Consider the following 14999-nt stretch of genomic DNA (forward strand, 5'->3'; position numbering starts at 1 on the left):
ACAACCATGAAGATTTTATTAATAAAGTGCTCGACAAATTTTCAAAAAATCCGAGATTATGTTTTACCTAATTTTCGTTGTATTTCCTTATTTTTTTTAGTTATTTATATATTTTTTTTGTTTTTTTATATTAAAAAGGTTTTGTTAAAATATTTCTAAAAAAAATTAATAAACTGTACCTATTTCTACCTACAATTTATATTTCTCCCATCCTCTCTCTTATCTTCTCTAAAAGATTAACAAAACCTACAATAAAATATGTTTTATTTTTTTCCATAAAATCGGTGTGTCCTACAAAAAAAACTGAAGAGACCAATTTCATTCAGATGGCGAATTTCTACAAAAAAATATTAAAACGGGAAAAGTCAGTGGCCTACCTTTTTTTTTATTAAAAAAGGTGTGGCGTTCTCACACGAACGCATCTAGTGCAAGTAGAAATATTCGGATCACCCCAAAAAATGCACATTTATCCCTCCTCTTTTATTTGTACCAAAAAAAAAAAAAAATTCGGACCATTTGGGGCCGTGCCTGATTAAAAGACAACAGTGTCTGTTTTGTCCTGTTCCTTCAACCAAGCGACCAAACAAACATCTTTCTGGTAACTTCAATATTTACTACAAAAAGTAGATACATATTACGTATTAATAAGCAATACCAAATATAAATCCGAAGCCACAATGGCTTTATTATTTAATTCAGGGTATTGTGCCCTTGTATATGATCAGTTGCCTTTGTAATTCACCCTAAATTAAATGTTCATTTAGCTACACTCCAGGGTCAGTAGACGATGCAGCTACCAGTGACGCGGAAATAGAGGGACAAACAATATTAATATAAGAAATTAAATATTATTTAGAAAAACATCAATATAAATCTAAATTTTTAGAATAAGTGTGTACTTAAAAAAAAACAATGCGGCGGAAAGTTTAATTTAAAACGAAAGTAGTGTGAGGCGATATTGCGCTTGGTTAAGGTGGCTACACAAGAGTGCGACAAAAGTCTGTCCATTTTCATACAAATTGACGAATGAATAATGCCTAATAACTTCAGTTTGCTTTGACAAAATAAATAGATACCGAATTGGATGAAATAAATAGAAAATACCAAGTTATAGATAGAAATGTATCACCAGTGTAATCTCGAATTTCAAGGCGGTACTATAATATTAATAATAATAGCTTTGTAGTTACAGCAATCCAAAATAGTCTGGAAACTGTTTCTAATACTGTACTGGACACATCTAATATTAAATACAATATAATGCAAAAGGTTTAGGGCTCGATTGGGTTCGTTCACCAACCATCGACGCCAATGATTCTGCGACATACATCCGCATGCCCCTCGTCCTGCCTCAACCCCTCGTTGTACAAGTTCGGCTCGATTGGATCCTAATTTTAATCTTAATACGATTTATTTCAATCGCTAGGTGCAAGCTGCACCGTGCCCAGTGCATGTATATTCAAGGATTAGCGGCTTGTTTGGATTTTGGATTTCACCGAACGCTATATCGAGCAATTTGCATAACATCTTCATCAATAAGTATTAGAGAGACCTTTTAGATAAGCTTGTATAATTTTGTATTTTGTTAATTAAGGCCTAGAGGTAAGATAAATGTAAACTTGAATACTAAATATTATCGTTTTTAAATGTTGAACATACTAAACCAATAATTAAGGGAACTGATTTATATTTTTTAACGCAAGGATTTCGTAGCAGGAAATTAATTAATTTTGAACTTAATCTAGCTGACAAAACATGAAATCTTAATTAGTGCCGTGGTCTTAATAACTTAATAAGTTATACAAATGAGTAATACAAGGCATTTTAAATCAAAAACAGCACAGTAAAATCTTAAATTAACTGAACTGTTTGCATACTTATTGTTGATAATTGCAGAGCCTCAGATTTCCATATCTTTCTACGTAAACCCTAATTTTGAAGAAAGCTAGGTGTCGTATAGTGGAAAGGCACTTCAGCATAGATATGAGTTGACGTTCAATCGCTCCTATTGATGGTTCTACTAGATTCCCATTGTGGATTTTCGAACGTCGGTGCTCTTGAAACCGAGGAATTTCTGATTCTCTTATAATGTTCTTAAGATATCTGTTGTCAGAGGTGGTTAGGCTTTTGATATCAAATACTCTATACTGTTGGATGGTTTCTGTGTACTTCGAGCTGATTTCCCAGATTATTCGAAAGATCAGCAATTCGAAAGATCGGTGAAAATTTTGATAGCGCTTTTTTGGCGCTGTTTGGGAGGCTTAAGTAAAAGACTGAATGTCCCTAGACATAAACTGCTCTCTCTGATTGCTTTTTTAGCATTTTTGGACACTACAGGTAACTTCTTGGTGTGGTTGAAAACATAGGTGAAATTGGAAGCTCAAAGTTTGTCACACATTAGGTTGGTTTAAGTTGAATTAGGATTAGATAAGACAGGAAGGATTAGATGCATTTAAACAATTTTTTTTAATTTTTCGGAGAACCCCCTCGAAGTAACTTGAGATTCGTTTGAGGTCAAATTAGGAAATGTAATAAAGATTATCGAGATCTCAAACTGGACCATTCTTTTTTACATGTATTTAGGTATCTAATTACTTTATTTTTTTGTTTTAATTCGCTCGTGTAATTCAAATCACAAGGTACAACATATCGGAGTGATCGTATCGCCAACAAGCTCTACCAAAGCCCTTTGCTCTCTGAAGGGCCCTTCCGGCTCTCAAAAAGTTACAATTTGCAACACTCGAGTACTGGGTAACGTTACACTTGTCCCGAACGCAGTCGACACCTTGCAGCACTCCGGTCACGTGCGCAGTTTCCCTGACACGTGCCGTTTCCCAAACCACTTGGCGACCCGCGCAGATTCAGGGGTGATACTCTCCTGATAGTCCTGATATCGCAATTACCATTTACTGCTGCGTTTGCTAGACAGTTGACAGATGCCAGATGTGGAGGTTTTGCGAATGGGGTGTCCACGGGCCAGAACACGGGCGCGTAATTACGCACCATATAGTCCAATCAAATTGTCGAGAATACCTAATTTTTTTGCCAAAAAATAGTTCAGTAATTGAAAATATGTAAAAATTAAGAAAAATTCCGTAGAATTCAATGAACTAGTTTACCCCACCTGAATTTTTGGGCCTCATTTTCAAAATGGCGTCCAAAGTTCGGAAAAAAATAGTTTTTTTCATTTTTCAAAAAAAAAACTAAACATTTTAGAAAAAAATGTTTCACACTAAAGTTGTAGGAATTTTTCATACGGAACGAATAAGCCCAAACCGGTTTTGATCGATAAATAAATTAATTAGTTATATTGCAAAAAAACCGCTAAATATCGCAATTTTTTCAAATAACTATTTCTTTCAAAAATAAATATTTTTTTATGGAACTTGGTGACAGGGTAGCTCTTGGTAAGCAAAATAAACTGATTTCAAAATTAAAAAATATTGTATAGTTCTTGCAAAAATCGAGTTTTTCGAAAAAAAAGCGTTTTTGTAAAATCCCCATAATTCATAGAAGCCACATCTTTAGGAACGTGGTTGGGCTTAAAATTTTCTTTCTAAGCTGAAACAAACAATATTCCTTATTTTTTTATATCAATTTTAATGTACAAGAACATCCACCTTAAATCAAAGTTTACAGAATATATTTATTCTGTAAACCTGCTTAAATGCATGTATAAATATATACCGGATATCGTTTTTCTTGACTAAATGGATCCGACCTAAGTAAATCCATAAGACATTATTTTCTGTAGTTTTATAGTCCTAAATGAAATATCCACGGAACATCCTTTTTGGTTGTCCAACAATCTGTTATATACCTAGCAAAAAAATATTTCTATAAAAGTTACCATTGCATGATTAATATCTAATTATAAATAAAATAAATTAAAGAAAAAAAGTCTATAACAGTATATCTACTTCTGAACTTGATCATTGATATATTTTTCAATTAAACTGTATAATACTAGCAACCTAATTTCGGTTAAAAGGAGTTAAATAATATGAATTTTTCTAAATTAAAATTTGTAGAATTCTTACCTACCTAATTCGCATAAAATGAAAACCGTTTTCACTATTATCCATAAAACATTCGAGTTTAATCTAAAATTTAATGTTACTAACAAAGTAAAATAAAGAACTTACAAGCACAATATTACATAATGTTCTGCAAATTTTACAATCTGCAACGATCATTGTCATATTTAAATCAAAAAATTTAAGTTAAAGAATACGAATAAATGTTAACAAATTATACGAAATTGTGTTATGAAACGTGAAAAATAATAATTGAGGATAAAGCAAGTGAGTAAATAAAAATACTTATATAAAAATATGTAGTAAATATAACAAGAATAATGAAAAACCCTTCATTTTGACTTAGAAGCAGTGTATGGATGATGGATGTCCAATGGAGGTTGTAAGTACACTTAATGTGAAATTATAATTATGCCCAGTTTACAATAATGTGGTTGTATTCTATGGATCTACATTATAAAGTGTAACATGGCAAGTTTGTAACATTTATATCTTCATAAGATATCTACTTAAGTCCAAATTCACGGAATATCCAAAGCAACCAGCCATATTATATGCCTATTTTACTGTGATATATCAGTTATCAAGGCCATTTTTGAAAGGGAAAACAGTATTGCAGTTGCAGACAATAATTACACCTTATTTTCAATATCTATAACCTATAACAAATAAACACAATGGAACATCACTACAACTAAAAAGTAGATCTTAATTAATTGACAACTTCATTTTTTCCTGACTTTCTTTCATACTTTACTGTTAGATTCATTTTTTTACCTCACATTAAAGTATGTATCTAGGTACTAATATTTATTTCCATATATAACAACAATTTAATTGAAAATCCTAGAAGTCCTTAAACCTTACCAAAGACGCCACTTATGTACTGGATTGTGGCAATTTCTTGATCGATTTACTGGGTAAATGTTTTTAATAGACATGAAGACATGTCTTTGGTTAACATAATTGTTTTTTTTATCAAAAATATCAACTGAAAAGTGCTATGCCGTTTTCTAAGCACCTTTTTGATTAACTAACATCGACATGATTTATATAATACAAATTTCGGCATGATTTTTTATTTTGTAACCAAAAATAAAAAATCAATAATTTATTTTCAGTATCATCACTATGACACAGGATGTTTTCTAAGTCTGTCACAACCTTAGAAGTCATATTGAACCAAAACGCCTTGGCACACAAAAAATAATGCTTTCCACGAAATAAACCTACGCCAAATTATGTATTTTCAAGTTTAGGGATACATTTTGACAATTAAAAGATAAAACTGGAAGATGATTAATCATTTCCCATGCCAGATTCGATTTCTGGAGATCGAAATACATGTGACATGGTCCAATTGTTTTGTGCTTTTGTTATTAATCCAAGTTTCATCTGTCTTCAACAAACATCATCGGAATTATTTGAATAAAAGTGATATTTTTATAATTTGAACAAGAAAGCATTTAGACCCTTGATTAATTAGTAATTAAGACTTTTTCATCTCAAACGCTCCAAAGGACAACCTCCCGAAGTCATGGCGTGGACTTGGGTATCCGAACTACGCATACGGGGGGTTAAAAGCCATGACTGGGACCCGGAAAGCACAGGTGCGTCCTATCCAAAGGATATCTTCACGCCTTGGTGACCGCTCGAGATTCGTTCGGATCAGATTAATTGGACGGCATTGTCGAGAGGTTGATTGTTTGTGGTGGGCTTTAGATCGGGGATTTTGATTAAAAAATCGAATTAGTTATGCAAATGTGGGCAGCACAGAACATTGCAGTATTTGTTACGAATATCACTTTGTGCTAATTTGAATAAAAAAAATAATAAATTGCACTTGTTCAAGGAGCGTTTCTTGATAAAATCGTAATAAGCTGTATGTTCGAATAAAGCTTATCTCGGTTATAACTAGTTATTTTAATCGAAACTATTTTTTGTCTCCATTTTACATACTTACCTGCCTTGTAAGGTCACACCAGTTTAATCAACTTTGGGTTATTTAATTTTATTTCTGTTTTATGGGATTAAAGGCTTGCGGTTCGAAGGTAAGTAAGATTTTTTTTTTAATTTTCTGATCTAGCCGGCTGCTCATAAATTATGAGGAAACGCCGACCGTGCATTTTAGTTTGACAGTTTGTTGAAAAGCAGGAAAAGCTGCCCAGAAGCCACATATTAAATTTGAAGGACGCCAATTTGCAGACACAAACCATTCAGTCACTCGTTACCATATTTATCTCTGTTATTAACTAGGTATAATTTTTTATTTATTACAGGTGGTGTGACAACAAACATAAAACAAAAGAGCGAAGCGTAAATTTATCACTCCTCAAGTAAATGATGTAATGGAATGTGAAAAAAAAAAATTAACACAATAGAAATTAATTATCTAAAGAGGACCATACACGAACATACCTAGACATTTTATTGGTTACAAAGATTAAATAAGTTAGCCATGTTAACAGTGGCGTCCCGTGACTTTTTTTCACTGGGTGTGTTGCACTGTAATATCTAACAGGCGAACATTTTTCTCCTTGTAAGCGGAATGGCGATGTCTCCTGTTAATTGATTGCTACTGACTAATTTCTATTTTCCTGTAATTCGATCTATAATATGTAGCGCAATAAACATATTACCTACTACAAGGACTGTTCAGAAAATAACCGAACTTTGTTTTTAAACTTTATTATTAATTTTATTTTATTATTTTATTATTACTTTTTCCATTTCGCAAAGTAGTCCTGGATATATCCATTTGCTTTTATGTCATCGATAGTCTGTATACGACACACAGTGACTAATATAGAAAATTTCGCGTCAAAATTTGCTCGACAGCATAAAAAAACCACTTAATTTTTTCTAAATAATCCCTAAATACTTTTGCTGATCGCTGCAGAAAATAAGCAGCAGGTTAAATATAAATATAATAGATGGCTGAGAACAGTAATATTTATTACATCCAATTATTTGGATAATATGTATATAGTACATGTATACATAGTACTTTATTAAAAATTATTGAACCGCAAACCGCACACTCCTAAATCCATAAATCCGACAACTGATAAACACCGAAATCCATAAATCCCGAAGGCAAACAGGTAAAATAAACCCCAAAACCCATTTTTTGGGGTTTATGGGTGTTTGGGATTTATAGATACTAAACTGTGTTCTGTTCGAGATGCAGTTATTTGGCAGGTTTTCGGCGATTCAGCGTCATCGGAAGCGAACGCGAACACATTTCGACCGATTCGGTATCTTTTGAGAACTGCAACTGCCATTTTGGTATAGTTTGGGTTTGAATTGGCCATTGGTTAAACTTCTAAACTATTAAAATGATAATAAAAGTAATAATAATTTAATATTTTAATAAAAATTTGAATTTAGTTGTATGTTTCTGCTATATTTCTGTTATAATATCGGTGGTTTTATTCTGCAATTCTTATGAAAGAGCCCTGTATACTAACCGCAGTAAAGACTGTTTGACAGTATAAAAGAAATAATGTCAGTGTACTAGAATTCTTCCTGGGAACTGACATAGTAATATATTGCTTCTTTTAATCAGTTATTTTTGTAGCCAATATGATTAATTTATAAATTTACGCAACCATGTCCATACGTTCNGAATTTTCTCAGAAATCCAACTGTTTAAAAATATACAGGGTGTTCCATTTAAAAAATGTAATGTTTGGCGTGTCCCGTTTTTACTCATCGCCCTGTATGTTTGAAATTAATTTTGTAGTTTAGGTTTCTTGATTCTGTACAACTTTTATATAAACTTTTTTTCTGTATTATAAGTAACAAGGGAGTTAGTGTACTTTCTCACACTAATGGCCCGCCCTGTATACTACCGTATTACAAAAATCTTCTCATAAAATATCTGCAATTTTGTTACAAACCCTCAGATCTCAGTGGGAATCAACTCCAACGGAACCATCGAGCTGGACGAGAAATGCAAGGATATCTGGGACAACAACACCCACTGGGTCCGAGCTCTTCGTCTCTCTGACGACTGTCACTCGTACAATATGCAACTCAGACTTCAACCCGCTTACCAGAGACCGACCACAAGTCTAGCGAAATTAACGCAAATCCCGAAATTGATGCTTCAAGCCGTAAGGCCCATAGAGGCCGGTCAGGAACTGCTCTTGTGGTTCTCCGAGGACATTCTGGCTATGCTGCAGATAGTCTTCCTGACGCCCGCTAATATACAGGGTGAGTATGAAGGTTAGGATCAACCGAACAGATGTAGACATACAAATTTTACTTGTTCTTGATTTTGCTGCAATATCTCTTTGAAAGCATGCGAAGCAAAATAGTTTTATCCATTTATCCATTTTAAGTAATCAGGAATATACAGGGTGTCCTAAAATAAAACGTTCATATTTAAAAGGTAGATAAAGTGTATTGTCCTGATAAAAGTAACACAGTTTCACCAATGCTTCCTTAAAGAGTTACAGTAGTTAAATTAAATTGCAAATGACAACTTAAATATGATTTTACGGGTTCCAGCTCGAGAAGCATGAGTGGGAAACTGAATAAAAATTTTCCTCAAAGATGGATCAGTCGCGGCAGACCAATGATATGAATTGGCAGGTCACCAGATTTGTCTTGTTTAGATTTCTATCTTTGGGGATACATGAAACAATTGACAACGTCTAACAGTTTTTATTCGTGCGTATCATTCGCGGTTTTTGTTGCTGTATGTTGAGTGTACCAGACAGGGGTTAATACGCGGGTGGAACTTATCAATCGAATTAATGCAGCCGCAGTAACTGTAAGGCAAAATCTGCAAACAAAAATATTCTTCATTGTCTTATTTGCCTGCATTCAATGTAACGGTAAAAACTTTCAACGTCAGCTTTAGTTATTAATTTTAATACTAATTAATAAGTTGAACTAGTAACTTTAGGTTTTGTCCCTTAGGCAGCATTTGCTAATTTATATTCATTTGACATTTTTTAATCAGGACAATATACTCTATGCAGCTTAAGTATGGCCGGTTCATTTCGATGTTATTTTTATCGGCATTTGAAATATACTTCTTTGAAATATTCCATTCCATATAACTTGTACTAAATTAGTTTGTTTTTATCCCACAAAGCTACTCTTGAAATTAATTATTGTTATTTCTTTCTCTTTTATGTTATAATACAATTATAATTAAATAATTATGATATAAAAGCATCTACAGATATCTTTTAAAAATTTGCGATACATTTGTTAATTTTAAATCAAATAATTTGTAACGGACGTACATGAACTCTTAGGTGGTGTTGAAGTTGTGGCAATGGCAAGTCGACGCAATGTGCAGTCGTGGCCGAGTGGTTAAGGCGTCTGACTCGAAATCAGATTCCCTTTGGGAGCGTAGGTTCGAATCCTACCGGCTGCGAGTTTTTTTTTTTTTTCGTGCTTTATATGGACATATCAAAGTATTTTAATTAAACAGTATTTTAAAATCAATCATTGTTTAATGATTTGAGAGGTTTATTTGAGGTCATTTAAATGACTTTCTACCCCCTAATATTTTTTTCTTTTTTGTCTAGGAAAGAAATGGTAATAACGATAGTTTTAGGAAATTCCCTTACAATTTTAAAGAAAAATATTTAAAAAAATTGTCATTTACACCTAAACTAAAAACGATAACATAGCCGATATTTGAAAGGGGTTGTTTTATTTTTTTAACTGATATAATTTATTATTGAGTTTAAGTATAAAATCAACTACTATGGTTCTAACTGTTTCTTTGTAGCGGACACCCTGTATACATTAACCCAATTAAAATAACATTTTGATCANAGTACATGTATACATAGTACTTTATTAAAAATTATTGAACCGCAAACCGCACACTCCTAAATCCATAAATCCGACAACTGATAAACACCGAAATCCGTAAATCCCGAAGCCAAACTGGTAAAATAAACCCCAAAACCCATAAACCCAGTTTATAAACCTTAAAACTCGTTTTAGGGTTTTGAGGTTTATTTGTTTTCGGGTTTATGGATGTTAGGGATTATGGATTTTGAGTTTTATATGTTTTAGGGTTTATGATGTTTTAGGACTTATGGGTTTTCGGGTTTATGGGTGTTTTGGATTTATTAGATACTAAACTCTGTTCTCTTCGAGATACAGCTATTTGGCAGGCTTTCGGCGTCATCGGAAGCGAACGCGAACACATTTCGACCGATTCGGCATCTTCTGACAAATGCAACTGCTATTTTAGTATAGTTTGGGTTTAGATTGGCCATTGATTAAACGTTTAAACTATTAAATTAATAATAAAAGTAATAATAATTTAATATTTCGATGAAAATTTAAATTTAGTTGTATTTTTCTGCTATATTTCTGTTATAATATCGGTGGTGTTGCACCTCTGCAGTTCTTGTGAAACCTCCATGCCTGCATACTAACCGTAGTAAAGACTGTTTGATAGTATAAAAGAAATAATTTCAAAATGTACTGGAATAATTTTTCCTGGAAACTGACATAGTAATATATTGCTTCTTTTAATCAGTTATTTTTGTAGCCAATATGATTAATTTATAAATTTACACAACCATGTCCATACGTTCGTGAAAGAGCAGTGACACCAGACAATCACCTACGCTATAATTGATTTGTTGTCACTTCCAAACTAATATTAATCTCATTACAATGACAAATGGATTCTAATGGAGGCTACCACAAATTTTTTTAAATCTGGTAATAAAACTGAGCAAAATAAAGGCATCAATTAATGATTTAATAATTTTCAAAAAAAAATCTCCAGTCTTTTGAAAATTGCCTGCTTTCCTCGATCCCACCTGTAGTCACGCCAATGTCTCAGCATAAAAATTAGAGTGTCAAAAAAGTGTCCAAAATTTTAAAGCTACAGAGTATTATCTAACAAGATTCCACGAAATTGTAACGATAAATGAGAATTCAAAGTCATGAGTGTCGCCTCTTTTTGAGCAATATTTCTACGCCACTGAAATTTTTGGCAAAAGTAGTTGCATTTTCTGAAAGAGCAGTGTAAATTACACAGAAAAGGTACTATTTTCGATAGGATGTACCTATTGTCTTCGAGAAAATTGCAAAATGTCATTTTAAACAACAAAAATTGTAATGATATTGTTTATGATTATTATTACCTTACCCGCCATTGATCGATCTCATATTACCACAGTTTGTTGCTTGCAAAGTTGTCCTATCTTAGTTTTAACAGAAAATATAGTAAGATAGTTTAAATCTTATTTGAGTAATAGAGACCAACGAATTAAAATAACACTAGAAAACACTACTTCCTTATCTAGACCTATAAAAGTTAAAAAGGAGTACCTCAGGGTTCTCTTCTAGGGCCAATGTTGTTCGTTTTGTACACGTCTGATATAATTAGTAGGATAACACATTTTCATTCATATGCTGATAATCAGAAACTGCAAATCTCTTATTTTCCGTTTACATGCATAATACAGCTTATGCATGTAAAATGTTTAATGCTGATTTTCAAATAGTAGCGCATTACTCAGAACCTCGTGCTTTATACTAAAGTTAAATAAAATTACATATATAAATGTATTCAAAAGCTCCGAGATAAATTAGAAACAATATAAATATTATTGTAAACGACGCTGTTGTACTTTCTTCAACGTGTGTTGATATTTGTGTATCAAAGTAATAAGTAGTAGTTAAAAAAAAGTAAAATAATAATTTCTCGTATATCAGATGAAAATCTAATACAATGTTTTACGTGTAGATATTTAAACATTCTTAAGACTATTTTAACTTTTTTTAAACTGTTATTTGAGAAAATATTTGATGATGTTGCTTCCAAAACTTCACCCCTGAATTATCTCTTTTAACATGACACTCAAATCTTGCAGATTCGAATTGATTTGGTCCATCAATTTTTAAAATGTAAAAAAAAACTGCATAACTTGAAGATAATTAATATCAGTTTTTTTAATCATTAATATTATTTGTTTAGGTAGATTTTTACATCTAAAACGATTAATGAAAAATTTAATAAAGCCGTTTTTATTCTTTTTTTTTTGTTCAATTATGGGGAATAATCGTTTGTTCGTATTACGAAATTTACAGAAATTTCGGTCGCAATCGTCGCTAAATTGAAAGTTAATGAAATAATGTAAACCAGAATAAGTTGTAATATAATCCCCAATCAACAAAGCCACCCCACCGTCGCTCTACCCTCCCTCAGCCCTGTAGGACAAGTGTATGTAGTCGGCATTAAACCTACATTAACATAGGGGCGGGGCGAATTAAAAATAAAGTTTATTCTGCAACCTGATAGACGCTAAACACTTGCCGAAAAGGCAGGTCCGTAATCACAATTTTTTGAATTATTATATCGGAGCCAAAAAACATTAATGAAACTGATAATAGATAAAAATATTGTTCGTACAGTATTTTTAATTCTCCTGGTGGTCATCAATGATCTGTACCGGACCTACTACTCGTTGTTTGATTTATAAATGACATGATCTGCTTCAATTAGAATAATATTCTAGCTAATTATATCATGTAAACTTTTAATTAATAAAAAATCATAAATTAATGCAATTTCCTCCTTATTTAGTCCTTATTTTTGAATATATCAATTTATGCGAAAAAAATTACAATTTGATGTTTTTTTCAGGCTCATTAAAAGGTGTTCAAAAACATGGAATATATTTTTTAAGTATGGATTTATTATATTGAACCGTATGATACTAAATAAATAAAACAAAAATAAATAAATACTGATCTTAACAAAAAAAATGCCAACAACTGAAAACTGGTAAAGTTGAGGGGGGATGATACATCATATTCTCACATGACATATCTCAGTAAGTGCTGCCACCTCGCGCACATTTTCAGAGTGCTAAATTATTAGTAATAACAGTATATTGCTACAATTGTATCCATACTAGACTAATGCCGACATACAAAGAGCTTTTAGATGGACAATAATGACAGTTATGAAACGACTAATTTTAGAGCACAGAAAAAAACTTTTAAGAACTTATGCCCACTGTATGTGCATAGTTCTATAAGACTTTAGGTCAATTGTCTGATGCATTTTTTTTTACTTTCGTTAAACTTTCAACATTTGTGAATACTTTTAAGTGAGGTTGGTTTATTTTTATACATATACATGAAGTAGTAAAAATTAAATATCTTGCGCTTAGGTGAGGTCGTTCGTTATCGTTAATTTTTCGTGTAGTTGCTGGTGTAATATTTGCTTTTTTTATTTTATGCTTACATAGATGTTAGGTTACGTTAAGTTCGATTAGATTAGATTACGTACATATTTTAATAAAAACTTTGCGTTACAAATTTCAATTTATACCTCCTCCTTTTTTTATATTTTTTTCAACCGTCCTCTCTTTTTTGTCTTTATACGACTTTAATAAGACGCCATTGTCATTCGTTTCGAGGATTCGGTATTTTTTATTGCCCTAAAAATCACATCCCCTTTTTACATACTAAGTATAAAAAGCTACAGTGCCGTGGGGCCAGTGCTCCCCTGCCGAGAAATCGAAAAGGTCCATCACGGGGGATGATGCTGTTGATGTTTGGGGTACACACCGATGACCACGGAGGGTGGTGGGTGGTGGTGATAGTTGCAAAACCACGAATCACTTAGTTCAATCATAACTACCATACTACAACCAACAATTTCCTTAGATACGTTGTCAAACAAATAGCTTGTGCATGTCAAAAAAATTGCCGAATTTCGGAAAGCGGAATTATGTTCCCCATGGCTATGTGCAATATGAATCCGAGAAGTAACTGTAGTGCGACGTCCGGGATCATTTCCACTTACGTGACGGGATCTTCCAAGTTGCTGGTGCCTGGTAGAGTGACAGCCGCCACCGGCATCCCTCAAGGAGCTTTGTCGGACGCCATAGAACCTGCGCTGCTTTTGGGCCAACCAGACATACAACAGGTACGTCACTATCAATATTTCAGCCATGCTGCATTCACTTAAAGCAGACAATTTATCGACAAATTGCCAAACATTTTTTGATAATTTATTGAAGGCAATTAATCATCGGCTTTGTTTGAAATATTCAAGGAAACATGATACGTCTTGAATTTTTTTATGTGAAACAAGAAATGCTTGCGTATTTAAAAAAAATGTACAGGAAGGGTGACACTAAACCTTTTTTAATTTTTTAAATATTTAACAATGAAAACGGTACCTAATCTTCAAATATATATTAAGCACAGTGTTTGTAATGTTATAACAAACTTACAAGTTAGCCTTCTATTTAATGATGTACTTAACTTGATACCTATGTAAAAGAGAAATTATGGGTTAATTTATTACCTAGATACCCACTTTTTTTTAGGAATGTCTTTTATCTATTTCCATACACCAACCGTAGATATAATTTGTCAGTTAGATCGATTATTTTTATCCATATACATACTTAACACGACACCTTTAAATGACAAAATTATGTCTGTATATTAATAACATTTATCTTGTAACGCAACAACATTACCATTTTTATATAAAAAGATATGAATAAAACTATAACTTCGTTGGTCAGTATATGAGTCAGTAATATCTACTGTTTATTGAATATTGAATTAATTTCAGTCACAAAATAATCACAGCCACACAGAAAAAAAAAAGTTGGGTATACTTTTTATGCGACATTTTTCGTAGTAATTTGGCCTCCTGAACACGAATCTGGGGTCAGAATTGGCCCATCACGTCACAATTTTTTCCTAACCTCAAAAAACTTGTGAAAAATAGTGAAAATTGATGAAAATTTACTGGGAAAATTTGGAAAAAAAATTATTTCCACATCAAATAGTACATTTTTATGTAAGAGACTCTGCTGAATTCAAATCCACTGTCAGAATTGAGCTAGAACGTGTGGTTTTTTTCTAACCTCAAAAAAACGAGCAGGAATCGCTATTTTCAAATTCTGAGCGGATTTTGACCAGATTTTGTATAAAGGG

The 14999-nt window shown here is 32.5% G+C and overlaps 1 protein-coding gene and 1 non-coding gene across 2 annotated transcripts in view; both read left to right on the forward strand.

The window, feature by feature from the left end:
• The first annotated feature begins 9350 nt into the window (after nucleotides 1-9350).
• Trnas-cga lies at nucleotides 9351-9432 on the forward strand. Its single transcript has one exon. It is a non-coding gene; the product is annotated as a tRNA-Ser (tRNA).
• A 4365-nt stretch (nucleotides 9433-13797) lies between these two features.
• The window catches only part of LOC108912921 (zinc finger protein 226), an 8728-nt gene continuing 7526 nt past the window's right edge, over nucleotides 13798-14999 (forward strand). Inside the window, exon 1 of the mRNA XM_023454718.1 lies at nucleotides 13798-13971. Within this exon, the coding sequence (XP_023310486.1) occupies nucleotides 13798-13971 (174 nt within the window). The remainder of the gene's footprint in view (nucleotides 13972-14999) is intronic.

This window comes from Anoplophora glabripennis, unplaced genomic scaffold, assembly GCF_000390285.2.
Source record: "Anoplophora glabripennis isolate ALB-LARVAE unplaced genomic scaffold, Agla_2.0 scaffold30, whole genome shotgun sequence".
NCBI classification, from domain to species: domain Eukaryota; kingdom Metazoa; phylum Arthropoda; class Insecta; order Coleoptera; family Cerambycidae; genus Anoplophora; species Anoplophora glabripennis.